General features: G+C 40.2%; 1 protein-coding gene across 1 annotated transcript in view; it reads right to left on the reverse strand.

The window, feature by feature from the left end:
* LOC132159307 (gastrula zinc finger protein XlCGF57.1-like) overlaps positions 1-13,861 on the reverse strand; it is a 65,250-nt gene extending 51,389 nt beyond the window's left edge. The window contains exon 1 of the mRNA XM_059568855.1: positions 13,640-13,861. Coding sequence (XP_059424838.1) covers positions 13,640-13,802 — 163 coding nt within the window. The 5' untranslated portion in view covers positions 13,803-13,861. The remainder of the gene's footprint in view (positions 1-13,639) is intronic.
* Between the last annotated feature and the right edge of the window lie 215 nt (positions 13,862-14,076).

Below are 14,076 nucleotides of genomic sequence, written 5' to 3' on the forward strand. Positions count from 1 at the left end.
TCATGCACAACCATTTCTAGGGTTTACAAAGAATGCTGTGAAAAGGGAAAAACATCCAGTATGCGGCAGTCCTGTGGGTGAAAATGCCTTGTTGATGCTAGAGGTCAGAGGAGAATGGGCCGACTGATTCAAGCTGATAGAAGAGCAACTTTGACTGAAATAACCACTCGTTACAACCGAGTTATGCAGCAAAGCATTTGTGAAGCCACAACACACACAACCTTGAGGCAGATGGGCTACAACAGCAGAAGATCCCACCGGTTACCACTCATCTCCACTACAAATAGGAAAAAGAGGCTATAATTTGAAGTTCACCAAAATTGGACTGTTGAAGACTGGAAAAATGTTGCCTGGTCTGATGAGTCTCTGATGATTTCTGTTGAGACATTCAGATGGTAGAGTCAGAATTTGGCATAAACAGAATGAGAACATGGATCTATCATGCCTTGTTACCACTGTGCAGGCTGCTGGTGCTGGTGTAATGGTGTGGGGGATGTTTTCTTGGCACACTTTAGGCCCCTTAATGCCAATTGGGCATCGTTTAAATGCCACGGCCTACCTGAGCATTGTTTCTGACCATGTCCATCCCTTTATGACCACCATGTACCCATCCTCTGATGGCTACTTCCAGCAGGATAATGCACCATGTCACAAAGCTCGAATCATTTCAAATTGGTTTCTTGAACATGGCAATGAGTTCACTGTACTAAAATGGCCCCCACAGTCACCAGATCTCAACCCAATAGAGCATCTTTGGGATGTGGTGGAATGGGAGCTTCGTGCCCTGGATGTGCATCCCACAAATCTCCATCAACTGCAAGATGCTATCATATCAATATGGGCCAACATTTCTAAAGAATGCTTTCAGCACCTCGTTGAATCAATGCCACGTAGATTTAAGGCAGTTCTGAAGACGAAACGGGGTCAAACACAGTATTAGTGTGGTGTTCCTAATAATCATTTAGGTGAGTGTAATTTCAGATGTATAAACTAACTTAACAAAAGTTAACAGCGAGATTCAAAAATTAGTTTTGAATCTCTCGGGGTCTCTCACAAGAAGTAAATCAAACTTGCTTTGTGTTGCAAGGCTCGTGCTTTGTTTGATTTTACAGCTTTGATTTAAAGTTGCAGGGAGCTTCAGAATATTATATTATAATATAGAATAGAGTTATGAATGAATAATATTTAAAAAAAAAAACCAGAAATTAAAAAGAAGTATAGGAAAATCCAATAAAGAAGAATGACTTGGATGTGAAAACTCAGAACAGTGTTCAGTGAGTGTGCTAATGCAGAAAGCTCAGGGGATAGTATCATTTCATACTAGTCAGTACTAAAGATAACTCCGGCAGTTTGTGAGTGTGGTGAAAGCATTGCTAAAATATATAGAAAATGAAGTTATGCAGCCAATGTTATTCTAAGTCATGAATTTGGATCTTAACCCTTGTTTAGTGTTTTTTTTATCAAAATAAAAATGATACTATTATTAACTTTTCCAAACTCAGACTCATTGGCCTTGGCTCATTTTCTGTGAAGAACATTTCTAAAAACAAATGCTAAATGACCACTCACTGTACACCCCCCCCCCCCCCCCCACCATCCCACCCTACACATTTATATTACATACAAGTTGTTCCGGTCCTATGTACCTTCCCTCTGTCCTCCTATTGTCTGGGACTGCTATTAGTATGGGTATGTTTATTTATGTGGGATTTTTGTGCTTCTGCCCCTGCACAATGTTGTAGCACTTTAATATATAAATGTGATCTAATTAATTTAAAGGGCAAATATCAACCAAATATGCAGTTTATATTGCTTGAAATTGGGATGAATTAAACATTTGTTGAGTATATTAACATTTAATATTTGATTGATTTAAATTAAAAATCCAAAACTGCAATGGGTCAACCAGACCCAAAAACACTGGCTGAGTAACAACAATATTCACAAACAGCCTTTGCGGCCATGTTGGGACAGGACAATAGCTCATAATTGGCCTCCGTGGCCATAACAGAACAGACTAAGAGTTTTAAGGTGGTCTTTGTGACTGTAATGGGCAGGGCTGAGAGTCCATGATTGGCTTCTAAGGCTGAAATATTTTTTAAAGGGGATTCAATGACCGTCTCCATGACCTCTTCAGGATGGGGAAGTCGTGGCCTAATGGTTAGAGAGTTTGACTACTAACTCTAGGGCTGTGGGTTCCAGTCTCGGGCCAGCAAAACCACGACTTAGGTGCCCTTGAGCAAGGCACCGAACCCCCAACTACTCCCCGGGTGCCGCAGCATAAATGATGCCCACTGCTCTGGGTGTGTTTTCACTGTGTGTGTGTGTGTGTTCATTGCTGTGTGTGTTTGTGCACTTTGGATGGGTTAAATGCAGAGCATGAATTCTGTGTATGGGTCACCATACTTGGCTGTATGTCACTTCACTTCAGATTTTTTTTCTGCCACGGGAAGTTTTGCAGCATCCGCCGCCACCTCTGGATAAATCATACTGTGCGCCATCACCTCTGGATAATATCAGCTAGAATGTTACGTGACTCTGGATGTCAGCTGCGACCTGAAGTGACTCTGGATGACCAGCTGGGACATTACGAGACTCTGGATGATCAGCTGTGACCTGAAGTGACTCTGGATGATCAACTGTGACATTACGTGAGTCTGGATGACCAGCTGGGACATTACGAGACTCTGGATGATCAGCTGTGACCTGAAGTGACTCTGGATGATCAACTGGGACATTACGTGCCTCTGGACGATCAGTTGTCGTACGAGGCTCTGGAAGATCAGCTGAGACGTGACTCTGGAGGATCAACTGGGACGTTATGTGACTCTGGACAATCAGCTGTGACCTGACGTGACGCTGGATGATCAGCTGTGATGTGATGAGTCTCTGGATGACCAGCTTTGACATGACGAGACGTGAAGGACTGTAATGTAACAGGAGCTCATTTAAATACTGAGGTAATAAACCATTCAGGGCTTTATAAGTAATAAGCAAGATTTTAAAATATATATGCTGTTTAATAGGGAGCCAGTGCAGTGTTGACAGGACCGGGCTACAGGGGTGCTACACAAGATCCCGGGCCCTATGCATAGGCAGTCCTAATGGGCCCCCCTCCCCTTGAAAATATATATTTCAGACTTTTCAAGGGCCCTCTCTTCCTTTGGGCCCTGGTAATCAGTACTGGTTTCACCCCCAGTCCAGCGCCCCTGCCGGGCTAATAGGGTCATACTTCCTGGTTCTAGTAAGAACTCTTGCTGCTGCATTTTGGACTAGCTGTAGTTTGTTTACGAAGCGTGCAGAAAAACCACCCAATAAAGCATTACAATAATCTAACCTTGAGGTCATAAATGCATGGATTAACATTTCTGCATTTTACATTGAAAGCATAGGCCGTAATTTAGAAATATTTTTGAGATGGAAAAATGCAGTTTTACAAATGCTAGAAACGTGGCTTTCTAAGGAAAGATTGCGATCAAATAGCACACCTAAGTTCCTAACTGATGACGAAGAATTGACAGAGCAACCATCAAGTCTTAGACAGCATTCAAGGTTATTACATGCAGAGTTTTTAGGTCCTATAATCAACACCTCTGTTTTTTCAGAATTTAGTAGTAAGAAATTACTCGTCATCCAGTTTTTTATATCAACTATGCATTCCATTAGTTTTTCATATTGGTGTGTTTCACTGGGTCGCAAAGAAATATATAGCTGAGTATCATCAGCATAACAGTGAAAGCTAACACCATGTTTCCTGCTGATATTTACCAAGGGTAATATGTAAAGCGTGAAGAGTAACGGCCCTAGTACTGAATCCATACTGCACTTGTGATTGATATGATACCTCTTCATTCACTGCTACGAATTGATGGTAGTCATATAAGTACGATTTAAATCATGCTAATGCACTTCCATTAATGCCAACAAAGTGTTCTAGTCTGTGCAAAAGAATGTTGTGGTCAATTGTGTCAAACGCAGCACTAAGATCCAATAAAACTAATAGAGAGATACACCCACGATCAGATGATAAGAGCAGATCATTTGTAACACTAAGTACTGAGTCTCAGTACTATGATACGGTCTAAATCCTGAACGGAAATCTTCAAAGATACCATTTTTCTCTAAGAAGGAATATAATTGTGAGGATACTACCTTTTCTAGTATCTTGGACAGAAAAGGGAGATTCGAGATCAGTCTATAATTAACTAGTTCTTTGGGTTCAAGTTGTGTTTTTTTGATGAGAGGCTTAATAACAGCCAGTTTGAAGGTTTTGGGGACATATCCTAATGACAATGAGGAATTAATAATAGTCAGAAGAGGATCTATGACTTCTGGAAGCACCTCTTTTAGGAGCCTAGATGGTATAGGGTCTAACATACATGTTGTTGGTTTAGACAAGTTTATACAATTCTTCCTCTCCTATAGTAGAGAATGAGTGAAACTGTTCCTCAGGGGGTCTTATAGTGCACTGTCTGATCCGATACTGTAGCTGACGGCTGAATGGTAGCAAATTTATCTCTAATAGTATCGATTTTACATGTAAAGTAGTTCATAAATTTATTACTGCTGTGATGTTGGGAAATGTCAACACTTGTTGATTCTTTTTTTTTAGCCACTTTATTGAATAAATACCTGGGGTTATGTTTGTTTTCTTCTAAAAGAGATCTAGCAGTTTTTAATGTTTTTCTGTAGGATAGGTTACTTTCCTGCCAAGCAATACGAAATACCTCTAGTTTTGTTTTCCTCCAGCTGCGCTCCATTTTTCGAGCTGCTCTCTTTAGGGTGCGAGTGTGCTCATTATACCATGGTGTCAGACTGGTTTCTTTAACCTTCCTTAAGCGTAAAGGAGCAACTGTATTTAAAATGCTAGAAAAGAGAGAGTCCATAGTTTCTGTTAGAATACGTCAATAGACTGGTGACGTAGGTCTGCGCGCGTTTCTCAATACAAAGTACGCTTATTTTGGACGTGCATTCTTGGTAGTGCGGACTTTGTGCATTCGACTCGGGAGTGTGATGTCCGTGACGACGCAAGTCCAGTAAATCTGCAAACAGCAGCGTACTTGATTCAGTCAGCTGACCATGGCTACTGCTATTTTCCTCTGTCAAACTGAGCACATCTAGATTATGATCAGTGATCATATTTACAAAAAAGTGCTTTCGTAGAAAGGGACCTGATATTCAATAAGCCAAGCTTTATCATTTGTTTGTCTATATTCCATCGTTTTATATTTGTTGAACCTCAATTAAATTGTTACTCTTACATTGGTTTGGACATTTTTGTGTATTTTCTAGTTCGGGGAGCAGACACAGTGTCTATAGTGTGATATCTAGGTGAAAGAGTCTCTATGTGCTGAGAATTAGCTGACCTCTGTGACGTGAGGCAGCTAGCAGACGGTCGGTTTAGCCAGTCTGTCTGCTTCCTGACCTGGGCCCCAGTAAGTCAAGTACAAACTCTAAGACTATGTGCCATATTTCAAGAGAGAAGAGCGGCACCACCCCAGGAGGGATGAAGACCATCTCTTTTCAACAGGTCAGGTCTGCCCCAAAGCTTGTCCAATTGTCTATGAAACCTTTGTTATTCTGCAGGCACCACTTAGACATCCAGCCATTGAGTGATGACAATCTGCTATGCATCTCGTCACCACGGTAAGCAGGGAGGGGACCAGAGTATATTACAGTGCCTGACATTGTGGTTGCAAGTTCACACACCTCTTTTAATGTTTTTTTTTGTGATCTCTGACTGGAGAAGTCGAAAATCATTAGCGTCGGCATGAACAACTATCTTACTGTGTTTACGTTTAACATTAGCCAGCACTTTTAAATTTGCCAAGATGTCAGGCGCTTTTGCTACCGGTAAACATTTGACTATGGGGGCTGGTGTCTCTATATTCACTTTCCGTACAATAGAATAACCAATAACTAGAGCACTTTCATCAGGTTTCTCAGTGGGTGCATCACTGAGTGGGGAGAACCTGTTTAATGTTTTGATTGGATCAGAAGAGCTGTGTTTTGACCCACGACTACGCTGCCTCACCGTCACCCAGTTGCCCTGCTGCAGGGGCTTTGCCGGAACCGAACAATGTACAGGAATCCCTGAGCTAGACGCATCCAAAGCCGTATCTAGAGCCCTAACATTCCTACTGTCCTCAATTAAAGTTTGGATGTGTGTCTTTAATTCTGAAATCTTCTCTGTCAGCCTAACTATTTCCCTGCATTTATCACATGTGAATCCCTCATCTGCGACAGAGATAGATAAACTGTACATGTGGCAAGAGGTGCAAATAACAATAGCAGGAGAAGCCATTACTCACCGTGCTTGATGAAATATTCTTACCACAGTTTTTTGATGAACTTGTAAAAAAACTGGAGAGAGAGAGAGTAGTGAGAGAGAGGAGAGGAGAAAAGAAAACAGCGATAGGCACGAATGAAAACGCTAATACAGGTGCACCGCACTCACGGATTTCAAATAAAAGTGAACTATCAAATTAGTCAGATTAGATTGATAGATAATATCAGAAATATGGTGGGTATTAAGTTATATTTTACTACTTTAAACAACAGAGAGTGATAGTAAGATTCTATTGAAAACAAAGCAACATGGAGCTACGATCACAAACACCAGCAAGGCCATCAGGAAGCAGGAATAACACAGTAAAGTCACATGACTCTGGACGATCAACTGTGATGTGTCGAGACTCTGGACATCAGCTGTAATGTGACGTGACTCTGGATGATCAGTTGTGTCAAGACGAAACTGGATGATCAGCTGTGATGTGAAGTGACTCTGGATGATCAACTGGGACGTGACATGACTCTGGGAGATAAGATCAGCTGGGTCATTACGACAGTCTGGACGATCAACTGTAAAGTGACGAGACTATGGAAGATCAGCTGTGACATGACCAAACCCCTCAATATCAGCTGAGATGTGCCCAGGACCTGGAAGATCAGCTGTGACGTGACAAGACTCTGGATGACCAACTGTAACATGACTTAAGATGATTAAATGGGATGTCAAATGACACAAGCCTCTGGAAGATCAACTGTGATGTGATATGACTCAGGACGATCAGCAGTGACTTGACTCAGGAAGAGCAGCTGTGACTTGACTTGATTCAAGGATGGCAGCAGTTACATACCATGAACGTGCTCTGCTGTCACAGTGGCCACCATAACACAAGCAAGTTTAATCAACAGAGTAGCGATAAGCATTCTTGAATGTCTTGTGGTTGACTAAATTTTGTGGCCGCCTTTACTGGCAAGGAGTCATAAAACAGGGATGGGTCAACAGCAACAACAGGTATAGCACAGGCACAGCAGAAAAGTTATCCAGAGACAGGCATGGATCAATCGATGGCGAATGTCAAGAGGTCAAGAGTCATTTATTTATAATTTGCATAGGTAACACTGGGAAAAACTGGGCATTGAAATGATTGTGACAAGGCTCAGACTACAAGGACAATAACAGGCCCACACATAAAAAAATGTAACATATACAGATATAAACGTACATGGATGGTATGGAGATATTGAGTGACTTAAGTCAGAACAATAGACACAGACAGAGCAGTAAATAAAAATAAGTGGCAGTAACCGATACAATAGGGGTATACATTGTTAAGAGATTTAACTAGTCCTGAGATACTAATATAGAATATTGGGGCAGAGCAGTGTCCAAAATGTATTTGTAGAATATCGCAGAGCTACAAGAAAAAACTATTAAAAGTTGCAGTGCAAGTACAATAAATAATAAACTTAAAGGCAGCATGTATTCCGGTTTTAGATGAAGGATAGTTGGCTGTTAAGCAGTCTGATGGCTTGAAGATAAAAGCTATTCTTCAGTCTGGTTGTCCATTATCAGATGGATCGTAAGTGTCTGCCAGATGGCAGTGAGGCAAACAGGTGATGAGCAGGGTGAGTGCAGTCCTTGATGATGCTGCGAGCCTTTTTCAAGCAGTGAGTTTGATAGATATCCTGTAAGGCTGGGAGTTTATGTCCAATTATGAGCTCTGCTGTTTTCACTACTCTCTGTAATGTAATCCAAAGGGCGAGGCAAATGGGTAATCTTTAGACAGGCAATAGTTCAGGCGAGGTACAATCAAAGTCTGAAACAGCAAGACAAAGTGATAATCCAAGAAAGGCTAAAGTCCAAGGCAGGCAGAGAACAGGCAGAACAAGGCAAACATGCTAGGATCAAGACACGGATGTATAAGGCAATGGACAGGACTAAACTAGACTTGATTTGAGAACTAGGACTAGGAACTGTCGCTGTAATGTAGCTATCGCTAACATGGTGATAAACACTAACTATACTCAGCCCTGAGTGGTGGTTAGGGTATCGTATTTATATTGTATGTGATTGGTTGCAGGTATTAATACTACGGCTGGGACAACGCGTCGAGGCAAAATATGCGCATCGATTTGTCGACCTGTTTTTATTTCTCTAAAAAACGTTTGCAAAACGTTTACCTTATGTGCGCTGAATATAAGCGATGTCTGTTTGTTGGATATATTCTGTCCAACGTTATATAACCAATCCAGGGGTTTTCTGCATTGATCTTTTTTTTTGGCGGCTGTCAAAGCCTTATTTGATCGGTGAGTGATGTAGAATAGAACTGCTGCGCCTGACAGGGCGCGTACGAGAGAGAGCCCCGGCTGTGCGCGCGCACTCACAGTCTTCAAACCATACGAGTGCTGTCTTGCTCTCTCTCTCTCTCTCTCCCTCGTGCATATTAACCAAAATCATTAGACATGATAGAAAAAGGGCGGAACGCCACAGTTTCACGTGGAGCATTCTGAGATTTTTTTTCTCCATGACAGGATGCTGGCTCCCACTGTTAATTTTTATTTATTTAGTTTTTGTAAAAGCACTTTCTGTATTAGCTTAAAGCCCTCTAGTTTACATTGGTTACTGTATTCTTTCAATTGCTCTAAACAAGTATTTTGGGTGACCTTTTTTATTGAATGCTAGACATCAAGTTGTTATTTTCATCTGAAAGAAGAACTTTTTTTCAGTAAGCTAGGCCCATGTGTTCAGTAAGCTTGTTTCAGTAAGCTATGTGTTTTCAAGGCTTCAAGGTTTTATTGAATGCTATCTCTATACAAGTGCAAAGTAATGCATTCTTAGTAAGTGTTTTATTTTGTAATTTTAAGAGCAATAAACATATATTGCAATGTTAAGGAATTCATGTTTTTTCCTTTCAGATATATAAATCAACATGTATAAAATGTTAGTAGTCAATTGATGGGGAGATAATCGAAATCGAATCGGTCTGAAAAATTAATCGTTAGATTAATCGATGCAGCGAAAAAATAATCGCTAGATTAATCGTTTAAAAAATAATCATTTATCCCAGACCTAATTAATACCATTGATATTAGGATCGAACTGCCCAAAGCTAGGAGAAGGGTTGCTAATGTAGACAAACTCATTCAATGTCAGTCATGTGTGGAGTAAAACATAGTTTATTAGGCAAATGAAAGCTTTACTGAGAAATGTAAAAGCCCCAAAAGCATTTATAATACTTTGTGGCTTTAAAATATTAAAACTACAATTATAAAATTACTTTTCCCTGATTCAAATACAATCAGCAGACAATAACAGTTGTTGATAAAAAGTTGAAATATAAAAAGTAAAGATAACAATGTATTCATAAAAAAGGAATCGGACTAGCGCGTTCAGCGCGGGGGCGTGGTCACATTAGATGAAGGGAGACGTGAAAAACGGACATCGCGTTGTTTTCATATGGATTACTTTATCACAGAATATCTGTTTTCGACAGCACTTGTTCAGTTTAAAAGTAGACATGTCAAGCTTTCTATAGATATCTTATATATCTTATAGACAAAAGCTGCAGACAGCACACCTTGTTTGTTATCTTTATTTTATAAATGCACCAAGTTTTGTTGTTATTATGTCTGTATACAAAAAAAGTTGACCCTTTACAGATTCGTGTATTGCTCTTATCTGTACGATCAAAACTGAAATTTAAATTCTTTTTGGGGTTATCAGGAGAAAATGACTCATAATGCGTATACGCGTTAATCGATTTAAGAGGATTTTTTTGGTGAGGATACAGCATCAGATCTGAAGATGATCTACTTACTATGATAGTTTTTTGTATGATTGTGTAGAGAAACTGAATGACAGAAACTCTTCCCACATGTCTCTCCAGTGTGAATCTTCTCATGTGTTTTCAGGTGTCCTGACTGATTGAATCTCTTGTCACAGTGTGAACACTTGTAAGGTTTCTCTCCAGTGTGAATCCTCTCATGTGTTTTCAGACTTGATGACACACTGAATCTCTCGTCACAGTGTGAACACTTGTAAGGTTTCTCTCCAGTGTGAATCCTCTCATGTGATTTCAGACTTGATGACACACTGAATCTCTTGTCACAGTGTGAACACTTGTAAGGTTTCTCTCCAGTGTGAATCCTCTCATGCTGTTTTAAATGGCTCGCTGTAGTAAAAGTCTTTTCACACTCAAAGCACATGTAATCTCTCACAGCAGCATGTATTTTCTGATGCAATTTTAAATGTTTTGGACATGAAAAACTCTTTCCACACAAATGACATGAATGTGGCTTATCCTTTGTATGAACTCTCAGGTGTTGCTTCAGTTCTGGAGCACTCAAAAATGTTTTGTCACACTGATCACATGTGTACTGCTTCTCTCTAGTGTGGATGTTCATGTGTGTCATAAGGCTTTCTGATCGTGAGAAACTCTTCCCGCACTGATCACAAGTGAATGGTTTCTCTCCAGTATGAACTCTCATGTGTGATGTAAGGTTTGCTTTTATCGTGAAACTCTTCCCGCACTGATCACATGTGTGCAGTTTCTCTCCAGTGTGGATCCTCTCATGTAGTTTCAGACTTGATGACACACTGAATCTCTTGTCACAGTGTGAACACTTGTAAGGTTTCTCTCCAGTGTGGGTCATCTCATGTGTTTTAAAGTTTCCTGACTGACTGAATTTCTTGTCACAGTGTGAACACTTGTAAGGTTTCTCTCCAGTGTGGGTCATCTCATGTGTTATCAGGTGTCCTGACCGACTGAATTTCTTGTCACAGTGTGAACACTTGTAAGGTTTCTCTCCAGTGTGGATCCTCTCATGTAGTTTCAGACTTGATGACCGACTGAATCTCTTGTCACAGTGTGAACACTTGTAAGGTTTCACTCCAGTGTGGATCCTCTCATGTAGTTTCAGATTTGATGACTGACTGAATCTCTTGTCACAGTGTGAACACTTGTAAAGTTTATCTCCAGTGTGGATCCTCTCATGTGTTTTCAGACTTGATGACACACTGAATCTCTTGTCACAGTGTGAACACTTGTAAAGTTTCTCTCCAATGTGAATCCTCTCATGTGTTTTCAGACTTGATGACACACTGAATCTCTTGTCACAGTGTGAACACTTGTAAGGTTTCTCTCCAGTGTGAATCCTCTCATGCTGTTTTAAACAGTTTGCTGTAGTAAAAGTCTTTTCACACTCAAAGCACATGTAATCTCTCACAGCAGCATGTATTTTCTGATGCCATTTTAAATGTTCTGGACATGAAAAACTCTTTCCACACAAATGACATGAATGTGGTTTCTCCTTTGTATGAACTCTCAGGTGTTGCTTCAGTTCTGAAGCTCTCAAACATTTTTTGTCACACTGATCACATGTGTACAGTTTCTCTCTAGTGTGGATGTTCATGTGTAACTTAAGAGTTGATGAGTGTGAGAAACTCTTCCCGCACTGATCACAAGTGAATGGTTTCTCTCCAGTATGAACTCTCATGTGTGATGTAAGGTTTGCTTTTATCGTGAAACTCTTCCCGCACTGATCACATGTGTGCGGTTTCTCTCCAGTGTGGATCCTCTCATGTCTTTTCAGACTTGATAACCGACTGAATTTCTTGCCACAGTGTGAACACTTGTAAGGTTTCTTCTCCTCAGATTCACTCACTTCTTCTCTCTCCTCATTACCTTCAATCAACCCTGAAAAAAGAAAAGAAAAAACTGTACATTTGACATTAACTACAAAAAAGTGACAGGACATAAAATCAAACCCTGCTATAACAGCGAAAAGTAGACCATTGCATTGCAAAATTTGTTTAGTTTGTTTGCTTAATCTTATGATTAGGTTTCATTAACTGTTTTGTCTGAATGAATAAGAGATAAAATGTAATGTTTACGCAAACTCAAGGTTTATGGGTTGTTTATAGTTGGATGTGTGCTGGTCAGATGAAGTGTGAGGATTGAAACACACACAACTAAGATTTTTCAATAAACTCTGGTCCTTTTTATCATCATCACACTATCTCTCTTGCTTAGTCTCTTTTCTGGCTTTACTCGGTCAACTTCTTGGTTGATAGGAGGCTTGATGGCAAGAGGACAGTTGATGGCAAGAGACAAGACTTGATGTTAAAGGGATAGTTCACCCAAAAATCAAAATTATGTCAATAATGACTCACCCTCATGTCGTTCCAAACCCCTGAGACCTCCGTTCAGACCTGGAAGAGAAGACAATGATGAATAAAGTCGTAGTTTTTGCTATTTTTGGACCAAAATGTATTTTCGATGCTTCAAAATATTCTAACTGACCCTCTGATGTCACATGGACTACTTTGATGATGTTTTTCTTACCTTTCTGGACATGGACAGTAGACCGTACACACATTTTCAATGGAGGGACTGAGAGCTCTCGGACTAAATCTAAAATATCTTAAACTGTGTTCCAAAGATGAACGGAGGTCTTACGGGTTTGGAACGACATGAGAGTGAGTCATTAATGACATCATTTTCATTCGAGGTCCCCTTTAATGGGTTTTGGTTATCGACAACCCTACTGAATATTTGTTCAGATACCAAACAAATTGGATATTTTCTGACATCCGGGACTGGATCTTAACTGGTGCTATCTGGTGTTGAGACCAAGTTGCAACCTTCCACTCCCAAGCCAACAAAGAAGTTGTGTACAGCCTAGTATAAAATAGTAATTTTGGTCTATATAGCAAATTTTGCCTTTCATGACAACTGTGAGGGGGTGATTTTTTTTTTTTTATAACTCATCAGTTTAAATTATATTAAGCCTTAATGTTCTGCAAAAGTAAGGGTGTGGCCACTTGAGTGACAGGTGGATTGCCGCTGCTGACACTGCCATCGATCTTGGTGGACGTGGTTTCAGCAACCAACTCCCTCCTCTTTGCCCATTTTCGATGATCCGGGAGTGACGTGCTGCCAAGATGGCGATGGTCTTTCTCAAATGGACCACTTCATGTGCATTTGCGGTCTTAAGTCCACAAGAACTTTGGGTGTCCCATTTATCATTTTAGCGCTCAGAAGGGTGATCGTTAGTGTTTCCTCTGTGGCCATTATGGCTTTTGAGCTACAAAACGCTCTTCAAGAGTCAACAGGTTAGGTCACAGGCACTACGTCTATGTTTTTATACAGTCTATGGTTGAGACTAAAACTAATATACATTTTGTTGGAGCGGGAAAACCTGCCAGTCTATAGGAAGTGTCCCTTATTATTTGATGTTTCAGTAAAATCATTCAGCAGCTCTTAAGACCTTTCCAATTACAACAAACAAAATATAAATCTGTGTGAAGTTTTAGAAATGTCAGCCTCATTAATGAAGAATAAACACCAACCTGTTTGTTCTTCAGTATCTTCAGTGTGTTTGATTCTGCAGGGTTCTGGATCTCCCATCTCCTCTCTTACCTCTTTAATAAACTCAATCTTTACAGATTTCATCTCTTCTTGGATGGTTTGATGCTCCTCTTCACTTGAGAACTGATGGAGATATTCCTGCATTTATTGGTGAATTGATGAATGTGAGATTGTTGTCAGAGGAGTTTCACTGAACATGAATTTCTGTGTGGAAAAGCAGATTTGCCAAAATAAACAATAAATCAAAGAGGCATTAAGTGTTGTCTCTTTGTAAATCATTACATTACTATATTAGATTACAGTAGTGAGCTCTTGAACTGTCCCTCTACCCTCATCGGTGGAAACTACCAGCCTAGCTTACAGTGTCTTCTTCTGAAAGTCATCTTTGATGATTCCACCTCTCAAACAAGACGCTATT

The sequence above is a fragment of the Carassius carassius genome, chromosome 1 (assembly GCF_963082965.1).
Source record: "Carassius carassius chromosome 1, fCarCar2.1, whole genome shotgun sequence".
In the NCBI taxonomy this organism is placed as follows: domain Eukaryota; kingdom Metazoa; phylum Chordata; class Actinopteri; order Cypriniformes; family Cyprinidae; genus Carassius; species Carassius carassius.